Raw genomic sequence first — 25184 nt, 5'->3', positions numbered from 1 at the left:
AAAGTTTCCAGAGTGTTTTCTGATGTGTTAATGCTGAGGCTGCCTGCTGAAATTGTCACAGCATAGGTGGTAAAACAGCATGAGGAAAGGAGAAGAGGAAACATTTCAAAGACAGTGCCATACTACCAAGAAAATTAGCATGTGCCCAAGGTGCACAGGGAAAGTCAATAACCTCTGGATATGTCTCTCCTTTATTACTTGGCTGTTGAGTATCTGAGGGAGTTCACGTTGATTGAGAAGTATTAAGGGTGGTACAGCACACATATGCCCAGGTACTAGTACTCTTGGCCTAGTAAGAACAGCAGGGAAAAGGAAGAATGAAGGAAGGAAAGATATATATATCTATATATATAATATATATAGATATATAGATATCTATATAGATATATACACACATGTAACTTTACTGGTAACAAAGAAACTTTTGCAGGCTGCAGACTGTCTAAATCATACCGGCAAATATGTTTGCCTTTTTAAAAAAATTACCACTTAAAATTTTCCTAATATTACTCTGTAAAATTTTTTTTCATAAATTACTGTCCTTCAACAAATATGATGACAATTGTTCAGGATGTCCCACAACTCTTGGTGAAATTTTAAGCAGTGTAAGCTTAATTTCGATCATAAATTCTGAGCTGAAAGGTATCTGTGAGATTATCAAGGTCAATCCCTTCATTTAAACTATTAAAGCTTAACACTGCACTAAGACTTCTGGGACACACTGCATAGTACAGAACTCTAAATTCTTGAAATACGAGTAGATTCTCATATGGTACAGTCAGAAACCATATCTATTTTCTATTCTATACGTTTACAGAGACTGGTAATCATGGATTAAATTTTAAATATGTAATATGTTGAGGGATATACAAAGGAAAATAAGATAAAGTCTAGTAGAGCAGAAAAAAGATAGTTTCAACACATAACAGAACACAACTACATAAGAGAGGTAATGAAGTGCTGTGAGTGTCCCATCTTGGTGGCAATAGCAGAATAAAAGAAGGCTTAACAGGGAAGGCATCATTTGAAGTAGGGTCTTGAAGGATGGACAAAATTTTAATAGACATGGTAGAGGGAGAGAAGAATAATAACAGCTGACATTTATATAGCACTTTAAAGTTTGTAAAGTTGAGTTAAACATATTATTTCATTTGAGCTACATAATAACCCTGTGAGAAGGTATTCTACAGGCATTATTATCCACATTTTACAAACAAGAAAACTGAGGCTCAGAGAGGTTAAGGGTCCTCTCTGTGGTCACACAGCTAGTAGGTATCAGAAAGACGACTTGAATCCAGGTCTTTCTTACTCCAAGTCCAGCACTTTACCTACAATGGCACATTGACTCTCAAAGAAAAATCTGTCTAACATATCGTCTACGGATCAATATGAGCAAAGACATGAAGGCCAGTGGGGTGGGAAACTGGAGGAATATAGTAAGTACTATTTATCCCTATGGATAGTCAATAAATGTTTGATGATCATCAATTACATAAGTCGGACTGGGAGTAAGGGGAGAATAAAACACCATCTAGTGGTCATAGTGGAAAGGAGCATCATACAATTACAAAAATAGTGAATCTGTGGTTCTGACAAGGCATAGCAATATTATTTCTCCTCAAATGAGCAACAGCTATTTTTTCAATTTCATAAATATTTATACTTACATGCCAAACCTGATGATACTAAGTAAACATATTACTACAAATGTACAAAGATTTATGATTCTTTTGCTCATAAATTGATCATAAACTCAGAGCTGAGAGATATTTGAGTTAATCAAAGCCAACCATTTGGGTATCATGTCTGAGACAAATTCAAACCTAGTATGACTCCAAAGCCAGGGCCCTATCCACCACATCATCTGTCTCTCAATGTTGTGGCTACTCCACCTACCAATACAGATAGTAACTCCTCTATAACTTATATGGTAGGAGTGAGAGTCTCATTTCATTTTAATCTTGAATGTGATGTACTAATTTGGACTAAATCATATCTGTCCTAAACTCAGTAGATGGTTTTCCAGACTAGTAATTAGGGCTAACAAAATAATTACTATGTAGCTAACTGGTGATGAAGCTCTGGTCAGTCCGTGAACAACAACAGTCTATCACTGAAACCTTATTGCAAATTGATAGGACCTACTAGACTTTGGAGCAATAGGCATCCAACTGTGGTTTTAGGACCCAGGAAACTATGGCAGGACAGTAGCCCTTAGCTAAGATCCTTTCCTGATCACTAGAAGCAATTCCAAAGAGTAACAAAGTGGCTCAGTCAAAGGATAAGTTACGTAACTTTGTAGTCCCATAAATGGATATTCAAACACACAGTCAGAATCTTTGGACTGAGTCCTTTTTACCCAATTTTCTTTCATAACAGTTTTTCTTCATGGTTCCTCACGAGAATTTCGAATCACAGAATTTAAGAGATAGGTAAGAATTTAAGAGATTTGAGAAGGCTTCTCTATTTTTCCAGACATCTCTATCTGATGCATCCAGTTTCTTGCTGAAGCACAGAAAAGGCTATTGTACCTTTTGCACATTATTTGCTTCTTTTGCAAAGAATTTTCAAGAAAACATATTTAGTTATTCATCACAGTGCTACAGGCATATATGGTAGTGTTCATTTTAAGTTTTGAGAAAATCTGTTGACTTGAAAAATTCATGAGGCGACTTTAATTTAGGACAAAAATTAAGATTCTACTATGTCAAATACAAATTTTGCATTCCATAATGATGTTCCTATTTTTTCTTTCCAAAGGTGAAAAATATGTTCTTGATCATTTATTTAATGATAAATGTACTAAAACTGGAGACAGAACTTCTCATAGAGAACTGAACATTGGCCACTAGGTGGGGCATAATTATCACATTATCAAAGTTCTTCTGAGAATTTAGAATTTTGGATTTCACTTTTTAGAACAGTTCATTCAACAAACATGTTGAATATGAGCAAGGTGCTCTTCTGGGCACTATGGAAGATTTTAAAAAAAGATAAGAAACGATTCCTACCTGCTTTAGTTTCATAGATTATATATAATATATAAAAGAAAAACTTATTTTCCTCAAAAATTGTTGAGAAATCATGCTTCAGATAGGAACTGTACTAAACGGTACTCAAGGTCCTTTCTGTTTCTAGGATTCTATGGAGCAGAAAAGGATATCAATTAAGTGTAGCTAAGGTATCTCCTTTCTTTTGAATTTTGCAGAAAGGTCATCAAATATTTGGGAGTGGCAAATTTTGTCATAAAATGTTTACACAGAATGATAGATGGCTTTTGAATGATGCCAAGATGAAATCTGAAAACCATGAAAGAGAAAACAAGGAAACCATGTGCCCAAGATAAAAATAAAGGAAGTTCTATATGTAGTGCAGAAAGGAGCAACAGTATCTGCAATCTAGAAGACAACATGTAAAATAACTCCAAAAAGATGGAATACGTATACAGCTGAAAACAAAGAGAAGTCTGCTATTACAATGTACAACCCTAACTATCTCTGTGAGTAAATTTCCCAGCATAAAGAGTCCAACTTCACCAGCTAAGTACTATTGTGGGCAGTCAGGCGGCACAGTAGATAGCGCACTGGTCTTGGAATTAGGAAGAGTTCCAATCTGGCCTCGGACACTGACTAGTTATGTGACCCTGGGCAAGTCAGTTAAGCCTGTTTGCCTCAGTTTCCTCATCTGTAAAATAAGCTGGAGAAGGAAATGGCAAACCACTCCGGTATCTTTGCCAAAAAAACCCCTCCAAATGGGGTCAGGAAGAGCTGGACATGACTGAAATGAATGAACAATATTTTAGATGCATGAAGCAGAATAGTTTTTGAATAAAAGTAAAATAAAACTGGTAAAATGATACCCATGTAATACCTATAATGATGAGGACAAAGTATCTTTTTATCAGCTGACAATTCATGATAGGGAGAAAGATTTTGAAATATCTAAAATTACAGGTATCAGTGAGATTCCACTTGCTCCCTCTGCTCCATCAAATGAGATTAACAAGAGGAAAATACAACAACAGGGAGGAGCAGATAAAAGATGATGTTATGTACTTTTAGCTGACAGGCTATACCATTAAAACAAAGCTGAACCCTAAAGGTATTCAGGGAAAATTTTCAAGGCCTTTCTCTCTCTCTCTCTCTTTTTTTTTTACTAAGATGTCAATAAAACTATCTAGGGTTAAGGAACTTTCGTTCTTGTGATACAGGTACTTAATTTAGGAGACAATCAATGACACTAGGAAATGGTTTGTTAGTCAGCTATATTTCCTGTCCCAGGAATTTGGGACATAAAAACAAAACCTTCATGAATTTCAGTACTTATACACCCTTCTTGACAAAAGCAGCAGACCAGATGCTAGTGGCTAAATGCTATCTCAAAGACTCTGACTACATCTGAAGAGTCAAATGCTTCTAGGTTCTGTACATCCACTGCAACCCTTCTGTCTAATGCCTTCAATCACTTCTCACTGATCCCCTATGGTCTGAGACACATCAAAAACTAGGGAGACGGAATACTCCATGTAATACTGAATAATTCTATATAATACCACTTGCCCAACCACCATTTCGCACTATCCTCACCAAAAATAACCTTAACAAATCCTAGGCTCATCATTTCATGAGGATACCACAGGAATGTGTGAAACAACAGCTTGGCAAAACATGGCTAGTTCTGCTTGTAACATAAATGTGTGTTTCAGATACGTTAATGTTTATATTAAGGGAAAATTATGTGACAAGCTCACTTGTGAGGGTTAGATGTTTGAAACAGAGGCAGGAATGAAAAGGAATGCCCTTTAGAGACACTGAAGTTAAAACAATTAACTGACTGATGCAAGGTTGAGGGCAGCTATTGAAAAGGCTCAAAATCACTAAGCAGTTGTTAAGGTATTTAGGTGGCAGAGTGTAAAAAATGCTAGACTTACAGTTAGGAAGATTGAGTTCAAAACCCGTACGTGATTCTGGGCGAATCATTTAACTGCTCACAGCTCCAGTTTCCCCATCTCTAAAATAGGGATAATAAGTACACATATGGGGCAGAATCAAGAGGCAGAATAGAGGCAGCAAATCTGCCAAGTTCTCCTAACATTACCCTACAAATATATTAAAATAATGCTTCAAATTGAATTCTGGAGCATCAGAGACAAGAAAAAGTCAGGATAAGACATTTTTCCAGGCTAAGACAACTTAGGAGGCCAGAAGAAGAGGTCTGTGACACAGGTGTGAAGGCTGGTCTAGAGAAAACACAGCAGCAATACCGGGGTGAGTCTTGGAGGTGGAGCCAGCAGCAGCAGCAGCAGCAGCAGCAGCAGCTTCAGGAACTCTCAACCTAGATATGGTAATGGGATCAGGCAACTGGTCAGAAAGACTTTACAGGGGACCTTTTGGCTGGCACTGGGTACAGGACCAGGTGCTGTTGGCAACTCCATTGCTCATGCACAGTTCTAGGGCAGAGAGGAGTGCCTGTGGCTGCAATGGAGCAAGGGTCTTTCCTGGGTAAAGACCATAGTGTAGACCAGAAGAGCACAGACACATCTCTCCCTGGATTATACCATCAGCAGCATGAAAAAGCCTAAAGCTTGGGAAAGTGCCTCCCACCCTCCCACATAAGTGAGAAAAGCACAACTTTAATATACAGTTCAAAGTAAAGAAATAGGCTGGAAAAATAAGCAAACAACAGAAAAGAACTTGATCATAAAAAGCTACTACAGTGACAGGCAAGATCAAGACACAAATTCCAAAAAAACATCAACATGAAAACAGCTATAAGAAAAGCCTTAAAACGCAAATTAGATACAAATCCAAGAATTCTTGGAAGAACTAAAAAAATTGCAATCAATGAATCAAGTAAGAGTGGCAGAAGAAAAACTGAGAAAAGAAATGACAGCTATGCAAGAAAATTATGAAAAGAGAATTAATGACTTGGTAAAAGAAGCACAAAAATACTGAAGAAAATAACATTCTAAAAAACAGAGTTGCCCAAATGGTAAAAGAAACCCCAAAATTAACTTAATGATTCCCTAAAAATTAAAATTGGGCAAATAGAAGCTAATGACTCTAAGAGACAGCAAGAAATAAAACAAAGTCAAAAAGAATGAAAAAATAGAAGAAAATGTGAAATATCTCATTGGAAAAATAATGAACCTGGAACCAGATTGAGGAGACAATTCAAGAATTACTAGACTACCTGAAAATCATGAGCAAAAAAAGAACCTAGACATCATCTTTCAAGAAATTTATAAAGGAACACTGCCCTGATATCTTAGAACCAGAAAGTAAAATAGAAATAGAAAGAATCTACCTACTGACAAAAATTCCAAAATGAAAAATCCCAGAAACACTGTAGACAAATTTTAGAGCTCCCAGGTCAAGGGGAAAATATTATCAGGATCACACAAAATTTTGCAGCTTCCACATTAAAGAAGTAAAGGGCTTGGAATATGATATTCCAGCAGGCAAAGGAGCTAAGATTATAACCAAGAATAAGCCATCCAGCAAAAGTGATCATAATCGTTCAGTGGAGAAATGAACATTTAATGAAATACAGGGCTTTCAAGCATTCCTGATGAAAAGACCAGAGCTGAATAGAAAATTCAACATTCAAACACAAGACTCAAAGAGAAACACAAAAAGGTAAACATGAACAAGAAATCTTAAGGGTCTTAATAAGGTTAAACTGCTTATATTCCTATAAGGGAAGATAATTTAAGTAATTCTTAAGAACTCTGTCATGATTAGGGCAATTAGAAGGAGTCCTAACAAATTCCTTCTATGACACAAATATGGTTTTGATACCTAAACCAGAGACAGCAAAAACAGAGAACAAAAACCACAGACCAATTTCCTCTAGTGAATATTAATGCAAAAATTTTAAATAAAATACTAGCAAGGAAATTATAGCAATATATCACAAAGAGCATATACTATGACCAGGTGGGATATGCACCAGGAATGTAGGGCTGGTACGCTATTAGGAAAACGATAAGCGTAACTGACCATATCAATAAAAAAAACCAACAAAAATCATATGATCATGCACCGATAGATGCAGAAAAAGCTTTTGACAAAATATAATTCCAATTCTTATTAAAAACACTAGAAAGCGCTGGAATAGAGTCTTTATTAAAATGATAAGTAGTATCTACTTAAAACCAAGAGTAAGCATGATCTGTAATGGGAATATGCTAGAAGCCTTCCCAATAAGATAAGGGTGAAGCAAGGATGTCCATCATTACCACTATTATTCAATATTGTTCTAGAAATGCAAGCTATAGCAATAAGACAAGAAAAAGATGTTGAAGGAATAAAAATAGGCAACAAGAAAAAAAAAACTATCTCTCTTTACAGATGATACAATGGTAGGCCTAAAAAAACCACAGAGAATCAACTGAAAAATTAGTTGAAATAACTTCAGCAAAGTTGCAGAATATAAAATAAACACACATATCAGTATTTCTATATATAACTTACAAAACACAGAAGGAAGAGATAGAAAATTTCCATAACTGCAGATAATATAAAATACTTGGGAGTCTACCTGCCATGACAAATCCAGGAACTATCTGAACACAATTACAAAACACTTTTCACATAAATAAAGGCAGATCTAAAAAACTGGAGAAATATTAGTTTTTCATGGGAAGACTGAGCTAAAATAATAAAAAATGACAATGCTACCTAAACTAATTTACTTATTTAGTGCCATACCAATCAAACTACCAAAGAATTATTTTATAGCTCTAGAAAAAATAACAAAATTCATTTGAAGAACAAAAGGTCAAGAATATCAAGGGCATTAGTGAAAATAATGAGAAGGAAAGTGGCCTAGCAGTACCAGATTTCAAACCACAAAATAAAGCAATAATCATCAAAATCTAGTAGTGGCTAAGAAACAGAGCAGTGAATCTGTAGAATAGATTAAGTACACAATACACTGTAATAAATGACCATAGTAATCTAGTATTTGATAAACCCAAAGATCCAAACTTTTGGGGCAAGAACTCATTATATGACAAAAATTACTGGGAAAACTGGAAAGCAATTTGGTAGAAACTAGGCACAGACCAACATCTCACACTGTATACCAAAATAATGTCAAAATGGGTAAGACTTACACATCATAAGCAAATTAGGGTCACATGGAAAATGTCAGATCTATGGATAAAGGAAGAGTTTATGACCAAAGAAGAGAGAGAGGATCACAGGAAGCACAATGAATAATTTTGATTATATTGAATTAAAAAGGTTTTGTACAAACAAAATTAATGCAGCCAAAAGTAGGGAAACTGGGAAAAAAAATTTACATAAAGTTTTTTTGATAAAGGCCTTATTTCTCAAATATATAGGGAACAGAATCAAATCTATAAAAATCAGAGCCATTCCTCAATTGACAAATGGTCAAAAGATATGAACAAGCAGTTTTCAGAAGAAATCAAAGCTATCTATACTTACATGAAAAAATCCTCTAAATCACTATTGACTAGAGAAACACTAATTAAAACAACTCTGAGGTACCATCTCACACCTATAAGATTGGGTAACATGATAGAAAAGCAAAATGATAAATGCTGGAGGGGATGTAGGATAATAGGAACACTAATGCACTCTTGGTGGAGTTGTGAACTGGTCTAACCATTCTGAAGAACAATTTGGAACTATGTGCAAAAGGCTATAAAACTGTGCATACCCTTTGACCCAGCAACACTACTACTAAACCTGTATCCCAAAGAGATCAAAGAAAAAGGAACAGAATCTATATAGACAAAAATAGCAGCTCTTTTTGCGGTGGCAAAAAATTGGAAATTGAGGGAATGCCCACCAATTGGGGAATGGCTAAACAAGTTGTAGTATATAATCGTGGTGGATTATTATTGTGCTATAAGAAGTGACAAGGGGGGTAGTTTCAGAAAAATCTGAGAAGTTACATGAACTGATGCAAAGTGAAGTAAGCAGAACCAGGAGAACACTGTACAAAGTCACAGCTATACTATAATGATAAACTGTGAAAGACTTAGCTACTCTGATCACTACAGTGATCCAAGAGAATTCTGAAGGAGTCATGATAAAAAATGCTATTCACCTCCAGAGAGAGAACTGATGAACTGAGTGAGAATTGAAGAATCAATTTTTCACTTTCTTTCTTTATTTTTTTGGGCAACATGGCTAATGTGGAAATGCTTTGTATGACTTCACAGGTATAACAACTGATATCATACTGCTTGCCCTCTCAAAGGGTAAGGAGAGGGGATGGAGGAAGACAGAGAATTGGGAACTCAATATTTTTTAAAAAATGAATTCTCAAAATAAATAAATAAATGATAGATTTTTAAAAGCAAGAGAACACATACCTCACAGGCTTATCATGAAGAGCAAATGAGATATCAAATGCAAAGCATTCTGCAAACCCTAAAATACTACATAAATGCTAGCTATTATTAAGAAACTTTTCTTGGGGCAGACAAAAAGGGCTTAGAGAAAGGAGATGTGATAACAAGATGATAGGTGAAATAATTCAGAGGAAGGATAAAAAACTACTGTGTTATGATGTAAGGGGGCTACAAAAGAGTATTTTCTATCTAGAACCAGAAAGCTGAATCTAATGTCCAGTAAGAAAAGACAATGGCAACAAAAAACAATTATTGTTTCTCATCTACACATTCCTATAATATCTAACATTTATATAGCACTTTATGGCTTATAGAATACTTTGCCTATTATCTCATTCGATCCCCACAACAATTCTAGGAGGTAGGTGCTATTTTTATTCCTATTTTACAGATGAGAAATCTGAGGCACAGAGAGGTTATGTAACTTGCCCAGAGTCACATGGGATTTGAACTCGGATCTTCATGACTCTTTACTCTATACACTGTGCCAACTAGCTGTCCACAGAGCATGGGTTCTCACCCTGGGGCGGGGGCTGTGAACTTATGTTTTTGTTTTAATAGTTTGATAACTTTATTTATAATTTGCTTTCTTTGTAATTCTAATTATTTTATTTTATGCATTTTTAAAACATTATTTGGAGGTGTCCATAGGCTTCACCAAACTACCAAAGGGTTCTGTGACAAAAACAAAGTTAAGATCCTCTGATACACAGTATTTAAGTTTACAAAATTTTCTACCTCACAACAACCATGAAAAAGTAGGTAGTGAAGAATTATTAACTTCATTTTACAAATAAGGAAATTGAGGCTTAATAGTATAAGATTCTCAAACCTGACCATGTGTTCAGGGATAATGGACTAAACTGGTTGGTGGAGGATCTGGGTTAGAATCGTTACGAGTCAGAATAACATATTTAGTTACAGTAAGCTAATTTCAGTAATAAGACTCTATCTATGTATCTTGTACCTATGTGCCTAATGACATGTTTATCTTTTGTACTCCACACAACTTAAAAATGTCTATAACCTGAACCAGCTTCCTGAGCTTATGTTGTGCTCAGGACTCACAGTGTAAGAGTTCCCCAGGGTGGGCTCTACATAGGACTTCTGATGGTAGTTGATTATTAGCAGAACAGTAAAGTTTTACAACTTATTGGTTGGTTAGTCTAACACATTCAGTGAGATATGCCAGTCTACTTACTGCTCGGACACGTTTTAGACGCTCCTCTAATTTCTCCTCTGCTTCTCGCGTCCGCTGGACAGCCTCCAAGCGATTGATAAGCTCCGCTGCAAACTTTTGTGGTTCAACACGGATTTCCTTTGGCATTCGGTAAGTGCGCTAGAAGGTAAAAAGATGGATTAACCACAGTTGAAGTTTTATATACCACCCCACTTACTGACTGATCACCTCTCTATGTCAGGTGCACTCTTCCTTTCTCTTGCTAAATTTGCTTGTTTTCTCATTTGTAAAATAAATTAGAAGATGATCTCTGAAGCCCCTTCAACCTCAAAATTATATAACTCTCCTCTTCCATTCATAAAGCCACTCATAAATTTCTTTTCTGTAATAAATCCATGTTCAGTTCAAAATAGCAAATTGCTCTGGTTATGGAAGACAAATAGATTAACAGTTTCAGAAAAGATATGGTTTGAAGGACAGGCAACAATAAGAATGCTAGTGTCACATCAGAACAACAGTGAATAAAGATGAACAGTGGATGAATTAACTGCTGCTGCACTATCAAATAAGGTATCCTGGGATATTAGCATGTAAACATGATATATAAACGAATGAAACCTTATGGTTATGAATGGTCTGCAGTGGGCAAAGAACAAAGCAAAAGGAAGATTTTCTACTAAAACTTCACATGTAATATGAAACACAATGCAGCATGAATGTGATACAGGAAAAGCAAGATGTCTTGGTTTTAGGTCAAAGAAGACAGCTAAGTGGCTAAAGTTTTTGCTCCTAATTCCTGTTTTCAGCAATTTTGCTGCATTTTGCAAAGGACTCTTGCCTTATTACTTTGCTAGGGGTATAAACCAGGTTGAGTACACTTGTAACAGGTGCTCCTTCAAAAAAAAAAAAAAAAGTCAACAGTTAGGCTAGAAGGGACCTTTGGGGTCCCTCTACTCTACGACAAAAATGGAGTAATCTGCTTCTGAATCACGTAAAAAGTTTTCTGGTAGCCTGGCCTAGGATATTAATCATTGCTCAATTTGTTGTATTCCTGTCTCTTTAAGAGAGATGCAGTTTGTATTATCTCCGGAGAAAATTACCTCTAAGTTGCTCACTAGTATTTCTCAAGGAAAAAGCAAAAGGATCTGACCCAAGGCAGTAAAAGAATAATATTCTGTAACCAGAAGAAGCTCACAGGGGGATAGCAGAACTGTGGCTCTCCTACAGGAGCTGTTCTGGATCTCTGGCTCTGAAAGTTACTTGACTTGAAGCTCCTCCCACTGTTTCTGAGTCGGACAATTTTGATTCTAAATTTCTTACGCCATCTTATAGGGAAAATCTAACACAGCTTGAGTCTAGTGAGGATTATGTGTCCTACTTGTTCCCCTTCTGTTCATCTGCTTGCTAGAGAACCACCAAGTTGAGCACAGGATGCCAAACAACAGCAACATTTACTTTTTCACTTACAGGATCAAATGAGATAATATTTGTAAAGCACTTAGCACAGTGCCTAGTACAAAGCAGGCTTTTGAAAGAGATACTTTTTACCTTTATTTTCCCTTCCTGTGTGAATCCATCCTCTCCAATTTAATAAATTCAATTAGAGCTACCATAGAACAAATGTATAGAAATGAAGACCCATATTTCCTGTCTGCTTCAAAAGAAGAGTAAGACAACTGCATTATTTAACTTGCCATAACTCAATTACACCTCTATTCAATTTATTCCAAATAGTGTAATAAATGCTTACCACCCTCTCTTCCTGTATACTTTCTCTCTTTGAGTTTTCATGACACTACTCTTCCTTGGTTCTCCTCTTACCTGTTTGATTATACCTTCTAAGTCTCCTTTGCTGGCTAACCAACCATATCATATTCCCTTCATGTGTCTCACATCTCACCCTTTCCTCTATTCATACAGACACACCTTAGTTCAAGGCCTTCATCACTTCCTCTGTATATTATTTTAACAGCCTCCTAATTGATCTCTCCAACTCAAATGTCCCCATTCTAGTACATTCTAAACAATTCCCAATGTGATTTTCCTTAAGTACAGAACTAACTAGGTCATTCTTCCTACTAAATAAACTTCAATGACTTCCCACTGACTCTAAGATCACATATAAGCTCGTCTGTTTAGCTTTTAAAGAACTTCACAATCTAGCAACCTATCTTTTTCAACCTATGAGGTTGTACATTACCCCATCCCTTCAATCCAACCAAACTAGACTCCTCTCTGTTCCTCATACACAACAGTCCCCTCTCTACACCTTTTCATTGTTCATCCCCCTGGCCTAGAACGTACTCCCTCCTTACTCCACCTCATAGGATCTTTCAATATGTAGCTATAAAATAATCTTCTATGTGAAGTCTTTCCTGATCATCCCAAATGCTAGTGCCTTCCCTCCCAAATTACCTTACCTACTTTGTACTGATTCTTTCTATATTTTGCATATACTTAAACATTATCTCCAGGATGATGTCTGAAATTCTTTCTAGTCAGCAAAGAAGTACAAAACATTCATTAGCAGAGGTGGCTTACCTCCCCTGAGGGGTGTAAAATAACAGACACACACACACACACACACACACACACACACACACACACACACTCAACTCTTTTACTGAAAATTTTTTTTGGGGGTGGGGGTTAGGGGGATGAGTAATTGTTTCACAGTCCTATTTGATTTGGAGCTAAAGAGGATGTTAGAGACCAATAAGTCTAACCCTTTCATTTTTTATAGATAAGGAAAACGATGCCAATAGTTGTTAAATGACTTGCCTATGGTCACGAAGGTTAAGTAACAGCTATTCTGTGATTCCAAATGTATTGCTCTTTGCCCAATACTACTATGTTATCCTGAAATTTATAATTCTTTAGAATCAGATGCTATGATGCTGATTAAATGTTCAAAAGAAGATAGTTGGGACCAGACTTCTGCCTTTAAAAAGCTTATACTTTAAGGCAGCATATATGTGATCATACTTTATCTCCCCTATACAAATAACTTCTACTGTATTGTGCTTTGACATGTATTATCTTATTTGATCTTCCAACAACCTTCTAAGGCAGATGGGACAGAAATTATTTCCATCTCATAAATGAAAAAGCTAAGGTAGAGGTAGAATCCCTCATCTCTTTGTCATCACATAAGGCATGGAGCCAAGTGCTTTCTGATTTCAGGTCCTAAGCTTTTTCTGCTCCATCACCTCTCTTTTCTCCTTGTTTGACGATTGGATTGAACAGGAAGGTGAGGGATATTTAGAGAAGAAATAATATTCACCAGACTCCCCTATTTCACTGTGGTATGATATTCATTTGCAGTCTACAGAGATTCTACCCTTGAATCTGGAATTATTTTCCTATGAAGCTTGTCAAACAAATTTTAACTTCTTTATGCAGCTGCTAATACTTAGAATACAGCATGTTTTGGTGAATTTAGCCAAATTCCTTAATTATTTCCCTAAGATTTTTCATCATGTCATGTGCTGCTTTTAGGTAGAGCATGCAAGCACTTTTTTTTTTTTAAAAACGAGGTCAACCTCATTTTACACGAGACTACCCTTTAACCACTTTGTTTGTCAGCTGGATTTTTACAGCTTTTGCTTCCCTGCCCCTGTTTAGACCTAGCATATGTGCAGCAAACAGCTGCTGCTCTCATAGTAAAAGAGCAGAACATATAAACAGAGGTCTTTCTTGTGATCATACATATGGGATGTGAAGGGAGAGCTGCTGTGTATCCATAGGTCACACAAAAACATCAAGGAAAAAAGACACTATGCTGAAAAGCCTTTGGTATCCATAAGATGAACTCCTTAGACAATTTAAAAAAAAGTCTGAAGTAGTGCAACAGTATAAAAATGATTAACTAAGCTAATGTATTACAAAGAGATTTAAGGTATTTACAAGGAAACACCAGTTCCAGGCCTTTTTAGGCATAAGTTTATTAACATAAAAAATATGGAGAAAATGTTCACCATTGACTACCCAGGAGAGCTATGAAGGCAAGTTAGCCTCCTGGAGCTATTTCAAAAGCAGATCCATTTTCAGCAATTGCAGGTCTCACTACTCTAATTTTACAAAGATGAGCAAAATATTTACTTTCTGCTAACTAGGTATAAGTCTACAGTTTAAGTCAAATCTATCTCCATAGTTGGGCTGACATGAAGTGTCAAAATACATGGGATTATTCTAGTCTCAGGAGATAGAACAAATTTACTTCTGATATATGTAATAAAAAATGTAGTTATTTTCTGTAAATTAAAGTGAGGAAGGAAAGAAATTTAAGAAATTCTTATGAAATAGATATGTAAAGACTAAGAGAAATTTCCAGTTTGCTGGTGCAGAAGTTGTTTCAGCTTTGTAAGCATATTATTCTAATGGCAATAATGATAGTAGTGAATTCAAGCTTCCTCATGACTTCTTCCTCATGATACCCTGAATCCTTTCCCCCTCAAAGTTACTATATAACACAAAGGGAAACTAATTCTTTTATAAGTATCCACTGTAAGACTGGCTTAATTCAACTCAACAGAATAAATTATTTGTGGGTGGAAAATAGTTAAAACAGAGCTCGCTATACATATTTTATGTTTCAATTTCAGAGTTTGTAACCTATAGTTCAGGGAAGGCTTGTCAGTACCATGATCAATAGAAAACTACTATTATTTTTATCTAAGAGGTGAAGCTACTGACAGCCTTTGAAGTCACTGAATATTTACGTGGTGGCTCCCACTGTTCAGCAACAAAAAGAGGCCAATCCTTCAAATTTCATCTCTAACAAAGCAATGATTATAGCAAAAATGGTACTGAGAGAAATAAAAAGGCACCCAGACAGCCTTTTCTACAGCAACCACAAAGTAAAAGCAACCGAGTAAGTAAGGCTGAGCAACCAGGGCTAGCAAGTTTCCATAACCAGAGCTTTACACACAATTGGATGATAAAAGCAATAAAGGCTTTTTGAATCTCAAGAAAGATAATCTAATTTAGCAGGCAAAACAAATTTTTGAAAATCTTAAAATAAGAGTGACTCTGCTTAAACTTTACATATAAATAGGCAAGAAATGAAAAGCTGAATAGCCTTTTCTCTGAAGGAGGCAAATGGAAGTTCTTAATTGACTATGTTAGAGTTCAGCTATTCAAAGAAAAAGAAATCTTCCTTATTTTCATCTGAGTTCTAAATGTCACCTGTACTACTTTTCATTCCAGGTTTCAGGAATGAGAAAACTTAACATGATTAACAGCACAGATGTACTGCCAAGTCATAAGCTTAAATTGAAACAGTGATTTCTTATATTGGAGATAGGCAGAGTTCACTGGAATCCTAGGGAAACATCTCTCCATTTAAGGAAAGAGTCAATCAATATGGTGGCTAAAGTCAACACAGTCTACTAGGAATAAGGGTGAGTGGTGCGGAGTAAGAAGTATCAAAGAAAACAACTGGCTCCATGATGGATTTTAAATGGTTTGAAAATCGTTGGGGAGGGGTGGGGAGAGAATATGAGTTGAGACAGTGCTGTGGAAATTAGCTTCATAGCATAATTGGATTATAAGTTTAAGAGCTGGTAGGGTCTTTAGAGATCACTTAGGGTCCAATTCCTCATTTTATAAAGAAACTCAAAGTGAGAGAGATTAAGACTTGCCTAAGGTTATAAAGGGAGTAAAACTGGCATAGCTAGAATTTGAACCCAGGTTCTCTGGCTCCAAATCCAAAACATTTCCCCACCACACTGCATTTCACAAAAAGTTCTGCTACTTACAGGAATGTGAGGTAGTGGTACCCGTCCATTGGCTTTGACGCTTTCCTGCATCTCTCTTCGATGTTGCTTTCGGGTTCTATAAGGTGGTACTCCATCTCTATCGGGAGGAAGCATAAATCCATTAACTCAAATGAGAAATGAAATCAAATGATATATACTGGAACTGATCCCTAGATACTGATCTATGGCCAACCAACACAGACATATGATGTTTAAAATCTCTCCAGCAACGATTCAGGGGGAAATCATTTTATCCTCTAGATTAAATGAACATAAAAAAAAAAGTGAAAAGGACTAGGTGTGTGATTTCATTGACATAGGGAACTCCCAGATGAGGAAATTCTCTCTACTAATGAAGGCTGGCACGAATTATGCATCTTATAGTCTTGGAGAATTGCTGAGAACCTTAAGAGGTTAAATGACTTGCCTAGGGTCACACAGTCAATATTTCAGAAGAAGGTGAAAGGCATACAATACTACATTTCACTGTCAAGGTAAAAGTAATTTTACACAATCACAAATCTCAGAGTTGAGAAGAACCTCAGAGGTCATCTACTGTGACCTATACCTAAACAAGAATCCCCTCTCTAGCATATCTGCCAAGTGGTTATCCAACCTTTTCTTGATGACTTCTGTAACCCACTCACTATATACCTAGGCAGGCCATCCCACTTTTGGATAGCTGTAATCATTAGGAATTTTTTTTCTTTAGGTCAACTTAAAATTTGCTTCTCTGAAACTTCTACCTATTGTTTCTGGTTCTGTTTTCTGGGGCAAAGAAGAACAAATCTAATCCCTTTAACACACACAAGCCCTTCAAATACTTGTCCCTCCCAAATCTTGGTTTCTCTATGAACATTCTTTGCTTTTTTAACCTACGTGGCAAGATCTTGAAGTTCCTTCACCATTCCGATCACCTTCCTTCAGATATCCGTCAGCTTAGCAATGTCCTTCCTAAAATGTGGTATTCATAACTGAACAAAATATTCCAGATGTGGGTTTGATGCCTTACTATGGTCCAGTAGGACTATCACAGACCTGGACACCCTAACTCTCCTAATGCAGTATAAGATAGGATTAAATTTTTTGGTGATTACATCACACTGTTGACTCATATTGAGCATTATAGCCTGACAAAATCCATAAAGATCTTTTAAAATCAAGCTGTCATCTCTCTATGTTTTCCCATCTTGTAATTGGGAAGCTGATTTTTTGAACCATCTCTACCCCACCTTGCTCTTTTTCCTCTTTTTAAATAATTCTCTGTTATAAGGGTGGTTCTTAGGGAGGGGAAAGGAAAATGGGGGAATCAAAGTGATGTTAAAAGATATAATAAATATATTTTTAAAATTTTTATCTCAGTAGATTTGGCCCAATACTGTAGTGTCTGTCTCTGCCTGTCTCTCTCCACCCACCCACCCACCCACCCACATAAACACACACACACACAACTGAATGAATTAGTTATCACTCCTAGTTTTATGTCATCTGCAAAATCTGATTAGCATGCCATCTTTATTCAGGTCACTGATAAAGGTGTCAAATAATACACAGTCAAGCAAGGATTTTTGTGCCATACCATTAGATACTTCATTCCAAATTGATATTTAACCATTAACAATTACTTTTCAGGTCCAACCACTCAGCCAATTCGAAATCTGCTATTATATAAGCCCACATCTTTCTATCTTGTCTATAAGAATAATATGAGTTTTTCCAAACTCTTTGATAAAATCTAAGCAAAGTATGTCTATCACATTCCCCTGACCTATCAGTGGATTAGCTCTGTAAAACAAGAAAATGAAGTTGGTTTGGTATCAGTGATCCTGATGAAATTATGCTGGCACTTTGCGATTGTCACTTTCTTTTCTAGAATATGGGATCCTCTATAGCTGAAAGTTGGATTAGAGATTAACTAGTCTAACCATTTCATTATATACATGAGGAAATCAAGGCCCAGAAAGATTAAGTGACTTGTTCAAGTGCACACAACAAGAGGAAGAGTCAGAATTTGAACCTCAGTCCTGCGGTTTCAAGTTCAGTGCTCTTTCCACTACACCATAATCAGTCTTTTAATAATATGCTTCAGAATTTTGCTAGAAATTCAAGTCAAGTTCATTAGTCTAGTTTGCTCTATTCTCAATAGGTGATGATAACCTCCAAAGCTTGTAGACTTAACTTCACTCTTTTGAAAATTAGGACATATGCCCACTTCCAGTCTTGTGGTATTTTTCCTGATAACACTGAACTTTCCTTTTAAAAAAAAATTTTAAACCCCACCTTATTTGTATTGATATAGTTTATCTTTATTTGACAATCATTTCTGAAAATATTCTTCCCACCCTCACCAAGTGAGTCATTCCCTGCATCAGAAATTTTAAAAGGGAAAAAAGCAGTTTGATAAAACTAACCAATATGCACAAACTTTGTTTTTAAATATCTTTGTAGTTTTGAATATTTTATACTTTTTGGGGTTTTCTCCCAGTATTCTTCCCTCTCCCAGGGAGAACTTTTTCATATAAAAAATACAGGATGTAACAAAAGTTTTAGTGTACTTTTAAGCTCTAATACCTTAAAAAAAGTACCAACTTTAATAATACCTTAAAACTGTACTAAACTTTTGAGACACACTATTTTCTAAAAAAACAAAACAAAACAAAACAAAATCAACAAAACTGGTCAATACGTAGAAAAAGTGTAAAAAATATATGCAACATTCCACATTCATGGACCTCCTACAATTGCAAAAGTCTGGGGTGGGACTGTCTTTTTGAAACTCTTCTTGGGGCCATACTTGTTCTTTACAATTTTGTATCATTCACTTTTGATTGTTTTGTGGTTGTTCTTTCCATTTTCATTGTATATACTGGATTTGGTTGAGCTGCCTTTCCCATCTTTGTTTTCTTCAGTACCTCTTCCACATCCTTTATACACATTTGGGACTGTGATGTTCTCTGTTCAAACCTTCAGGACTCTGATGACTCCACAGTCTTTGATATTGAAAAGAGTTTGTCATAAAATTTTTTTCTTTTCAGATCTTTCCTGTTGTCTGTTTGTCATTCCTGTGCCAATTTTGCCCTTAAATATTCGAAGGATCACTTTTTAGGTTTCTTATTAAGTTTTCTTTAAGCTGGTTATTTCTTTGACTTCAGTTTTATGAAGTGACACTGTTCGTAATCTTCCACTTCTATTTCCATAAAGTTTTACAAATGAATTTGTATTCAAAATCAGCGTTGCTACTGGCTGCCATGTCTCTGCTTGGCTGAGTTAAGTGTTTGCTGTCTGATGTGGTGTTCTGACTTAAAAAGTGGCATATTGGTCAAACTTCTTTGCAAAATTATTGTAGTTTCTGTTTATGTCTTTTTCTCTATCCATTTCTCAATTTTTGAAGAAAAAACCTTGCTTAAATACGTTAGGGTAGAATTCTCCAAAATGAACGCCCTCTTTTTGTCCTTTTGTCTTTTACTATTCTAGCTTTGTATTAATTTTGATCTTTGCTCTGACAAGTCAGTGATCTCACTATACATAGACAGCAAGTTCAATAATGCCTCCTGTATCAGCCCTTGTTAGGAAAATTTAAAAAAATATGATAGATGTACAGAAATTCAATGTGTAGAGATCAATATATGGATATGTTTAAGAAATAATAAAATCAGGTAATATTTATAGAATGCTTTACAATGTATCCCAAAACTATTTTGAGAATAAACTATATGGGTAGTAAAGCGTGCCTTGATTAGATTATTAGAAGGGAAGTTGGTTTTTTGCCAAGAGATATTCCACAGTAGACATCATTAGAATAACACAGTTGACATAAAGTAAAATCCTACTATGCTTTTTGCTTCATGACTGTCAAAAAAAGAAGAATACAACTGATTTAATAGTCTCTCCTTAAAAGTCTTCAAGTCTCTCCTTCAAAAAGAGGTCTACCCTTAAGAACCTCTACTCAAAATTATGCAAAATGCTTTGTTTTGAAATCATTAACATCAAAGGGATACATGCTTGCCAAAGATGTCATGGAGATTCTCTATAGGTGATATCTTGCAGAAAGTTTCTGTTTGTTTGCAGATGGCACTGTGCTTGTGGAATCAAATAAGACCTTAAAATACTACACAGCCTAATGAATGAGCTCCAAAATCATGCTAAACAGTTTGGTCTAATTCTCCACGTAGGAAACAACAAGTGAAAAGAATACTTCTCTAGACCATGATATACAAGCGGATGGAGAAACTACAGAGCTCATTCAATAGCATATACTTACCATGGCCAAATCTGCAAATGGAAAATGAGTTGGGCTCAGAAACCAACACCAGAAAGGGAGTGTGGGCTAAATAACCTATGGGAAATTATACAGTTTTTAAAATGACTCCAACATTGTCTTTGAAATGAAGGCCTTAATTTTTAATACAAATAATCTGGGGATACTGTATGGCTACAAATCATGGAACAATATAGTGTCCAAAGCAATAAAATTCAAAATCTTGCAAAACACTATTAATTAGTCTGGAAAGCAATTAGGAATTATGCTAAGAAAGTAACTAGAACGTCCATACCTTTGATCCAGAGACAGTACTGTTAAGCATATGTTACAGGGACGCTGAAGATAGAAAGAATGGCCTCATATAAACTGAAATATTTACAGCATCAGGTTTTTGAAGTAACAAAGAAGGGGAAACAAAGTACGTGCTAACTGAATGAGGAATAGCTAAACAAATTGTGGTACATGGATATAACAGCACAGAATAAGAAATAAGCTAAATGAAGACTATACTGAGACACGAGAAGGTTTGGATGATATGACGCAAAACGTTAAAGAGAACCAGGCAAACAATATGCATAATGACTATAACAAAATAAAAAAAAAGGATCCTGAATACTGTGAAGTTTAAATGATCAAGTTCTGTCCTAAGGACATATAAGAATAAACCTCTGTTATTTGCAGAGGTGAGGGCTATGAGTATAAAAAAGGGGAAGGCAAACTGTTCCCCTGCACCCCAGCCTATTTTTGTACTATCTGAAAACTAAGAATGTTTTTCACATTTTTAAATACAATAAAACTTAACTCACAAACATAAAAATCATTCACAGCTTGTGGGCCTTAGGAAAAAAGCAGTGGGCCAGATGCCCACTTCTGTTGTAGAACAAGAAAAAGACTGTTAGACTTGGCTGATGTGTAGGTTAGTTTTATTTTGCTGGGTTTTTTCCCTTTTGTTATTTTTTAATATAAAAGGTGCTCTAAAGGGAAGGAGGAAGAATATATTGGGAAATCAGGTCTGTAAAAACAAAAGCTATCAAAATTTTTTAAATGATAAAATTATCATTTAGAAATATGTATTAGGCATGAAAAGCCTGCAACACATTAAAAACAAGGAATTACAAGGAAGTAGAGTAAAGGATGTCATCAAAGAACTCCCTGAGCAAAAAATATAGGTTGGTCAGGAGGTGATAGCAAGGAATAATAACCACTAGACAGACTGTGTGCTGTGTGTGTGTGTGTGTGTGTGTGTGTGTGTGTACACACATATATACATACATATATGTATATATGCAATAAAAAAAAAAAGGAAGACAAATCTTCTCTACCTCCCCATCCCCGGTCACACTGCATGGATTTCTTGTGATAAACTTCCAGGAGGACAAAGACAAGAGGTGCAGAGGATGGAGGCCAGTGGATGGGTTTTGATTTTCATCGTTAGAGGGAATACCACATGTATCTGAGAGTAATTAAGGCCAGGTATAAACGTTAATCAGACTTCATGGCTACAAAAATGATTAATTTTCTTTCTTTTTTAAAATTTTTTAAAATTTTTAACATGTGTTTTTAAAACTTTGGGTTACAAATTTTCTCCTTTCCTCCCTCCCCAGCCAACCTCATTGAAAAGGCAAGCATCTCGATACAAGTTATAGATGTGTAGTCATGCAGAACACTTCCATAGTAGTCATGTTGTAGAAAAACTAAGTATATTTCCCTTTATCCTATCCTACCCCCCCATTTATTCTACTCTCTCTTTTGACCCTGTCCCTCCTCAGAAGTGTTTGCTTTTGATTATCCCCTCCCTCAATCCCCTGCTCTCTTGTCCCCTTCCCCCCTTATTTTCCTATAGAGTAAGATAGATTTCCATACCTTATTGTGTATGTTATTCCCTCCTATGAGAATAAGATTCACTCATTCCCTCTCACCTTTCCCCATTTCCCCTCCACTGTAAAAGCCTCTTCTTATCTGTTTCATGTGAGATATTTTAGCTCATTCTACTTCTCCCTTTCTCCTTCTCCCAGTAGAATCCTCTCTCATCCCTTAATTTTATTTTCCAGATATCACCCCTTCATCTTCAACTCACCCTGTGTCCTCTATCTATACAAACATATAATTTTTTCCCTCCCACTACCCTAATACTGACAAAGGACTCATGAGTTACAAATATCATCTTTCCCTGCAGGAATGTAAACAGTTCAACCTCAATAAGTCTCTTATAATTTCTCTTTCCTGTTTACGTCTTCCATGTTTCACTTGAGTCTTGTATTTGAAGGTCAAATTTCCTGTTTACATCTTCCATGTTTCACTTGAGTCTTGTATTTGAAGGTCAAATTTTCTGTTCAGCTCTGGTCTTTTCCTCAGGAATGCTTGAAAGTCCCCTATTTCATTGAATGACCATTTCTTACCATGAAGAATTATACTCAAGTTTTGCTGGGTAGGTGATTCTAGGTTGTAGTCCTATCTCCTTTGCCCTCCGGAATATCATACTCCATGCCCTCCAGGGGTCCCTGGAATGTAAAAGCTGCTAAATCTTGTGTTATCCTGACTGTGTTTCCACAATACTTGAATTGTTTCCTTCTGGCTGCTTGCAATATCTTCTCCGTGACCTGGGAGTTCTGGAATTTGGCTACAACATTCCTAGGAGTTCTCCTTTGGGGATCTCTTTCAGGAGGTGATTGGTGGATTCTTTCAATTTCTATTTTGCCCTCTGGTTCTAAAATATCAGGGCAGTTTTCCTTGATAATTTCTTGAAAGATGATGTCTAGGCTCTTTTTCCTGATCATGGCTTTCAGATAGTTCAATAATTTTTAAGTTCTCTCTCCTGGATCTATTTTCCAGGTCAGTTGTTTTTTCCAATGAGATATTTCACATTCTCTTCTATTTTTTCATTCCTTTGGATTAGTGTTACAGTGCCTTGATTTCTCAAATTGTCACTAGCTTCCAATTTCTCCATTCTAATTTTTAAGGAAGTATTTTTTTCAGTCAGCTTTTGGACTTCCTTTTCCACTTGGCCAGTTTTGCTTTTTAGGGCATTCTTCTCCTCATTGGCTTTTTGGACCTCTTTTGCCATTTGGGTTAGGCTATTTTTTAAGGTGCCATTTTCTTCAGTATTTTTTTGGGTCTCCTTTAGCATCACTCTCAGTTTTTCCTCTACTTCTCTTACTTGCTTCTCAAAATCCTTTTTGAGCTCTTCCATGGCCTGGGACCAATTCATATTTTTATTGGAGGCTTTGGATATAGGAGCTTTGGCTTCATTGTCTTCCTTCTGGTTGTATGTTTTGATCTTCTTTGTCATCAAAGTAAGATAATATAGTCTGATGTTTTTTGTGCTGCTTGCTCCTGATCTTGGCCAATTATTTGAGTTATAAACTCTTTGTTAAGGTAGGAGTCTGTTTCCAGTGTGGAGAATGTACTGTCCCAAGCTTCAGGGGTTTTGTGCAGCTGTTTTCAGAGATACTTCAAGGGACCTGTAAATTTTCAGTTCTTCCAAGGTGCTATGATCAAAGGCAAGGTATTTACTCCTTTCCTGGCCTGTGCTCTGGTCTATGAGCACTCTTTTCTGTCTTGGAACTGTGAGGAGGGTTTCCTCTCCACAGCCACTACAAGCTCCACCATGCCAGCGCTCCTCCTCACCCCAGGACAGCCATCTAGAACTGTGACCCAGATCCAAGCACGGGCAAAACAAGAGAATCCTGCACCAGCAGAGAGATCCCTGCAATCCCCCTCTGATCAGCCACTCAATTCCCCCTCAGTCTGTGGGCCAGAAGCTCAGGAGGCAGCCGCCACCCCAGGAATGGGGCTGGAACCCCACTGTCCTCTCTCAGCACCACAGAAACAGACTTTTCCCACTGACCTTCTAAGTTGTCTTTGGCGTTCATGGGTTGAGAAGTCTGGAAACCACCACAGCTGCCTGTGATTCAGTCCTCTGAGGCCTACGCAGCTATGTCAAACTGCACTCCTCTCCCCGGCCGGCACGATATACCTTTCTGATCAACCATCCAGGCTGTCTTTGGCTGGAAATTTGTTTCACTCTGACTTTTTGTGGTTTTTGCTGCTTTAGAATTTGTTTAGAGCCATTTTTTATAGGTATTTGGAAGGGTTTGGGGGAAAGCTCATGCAAGTCACTGCTTTTTATTTTTTTATTTTTTTTTAAGTCACTGCTTTTACTCCGCCATCTTGGCTCTGCCCCAAAAATGATTAATTTTCTGTGTTGAGTCACCTTCAATACCTTTTTCAATTTAACACAAGTTTATTAAATGTCTATATGTGCAAAGTATACTATGGAGAGACAAAGAGAGACCCATTCTAGCCCCTAAGGACTTCATAGTTCAGTAACAGAGGTTAATACAAGTTTGAATAAGCAATATGAGGGGTATAAGTTAAGAAGAAATCAGTTGAGGTTGCTAGAAGTCATTGACAAAACAAAAGTTTCCATTTGTACCAAAATATTTATAGCAGCACTTTTGTGGTAGAAAGGAACTGGAACCTAAGCAGATGGCTGTCCACTGACTGGATTCTCTAGACTTTGCCTATGTGCCTTAGTTGCCTTTCACTTTGGCATATCCTTTAATCCCTTAGGGTACCTTTCTCACACTGGTA

General features: G+C 36.4%; 1 protein-coding gene across 2 annotated transcripts in view; it reads right to left on the bottom strand.

Annotated features, from left to right (window-relative positions):
- LOC114043682 (axin-1) overlaps positions 1-25184 on the bottom strand; it is a 159968-nt gene that overhangs the window by 21452 nt on the left and 113332 nt on the right. For both annotated transcript variants that reach the window (XM_027862766.1, XM_027862767.1), the window contains exons 3-4: positions 16331-16427; positions 10593-10730 (exon numbers count right to left, since the gene is read on the bottom strand). In XM_027862766.1, coding sequence (XP_027718567.1) covers positions 10593-10730; positions 16331-16427 — 235 coding nt within the window. The remainder of the gene's footprint in view (positions 1-10592; positions 10731-16330; positions 16428-25184) is intronic.

Source organism: Vombatus ursinus, unplaced genomic scaffold, assembly GCF_900497805.2.
Source record: "Vombatus ursinus unplaced genomic scaffold, bare-nosed wombat genome assembly UNPS02014770.1, whole genome shotgun sequence".
NCBI classification, from domain to species: Eukaryota; Metazoa; Chordata; class Mammalia; order Diprotodontia; family Vombatidae; genus Vombatus; species Vombatus ursinus.
The sequence above is the reverse complement of the archived record's forward strand: the minus strand, read 5'-3'. Positions and strand labels throughout refer to the sequence as shown.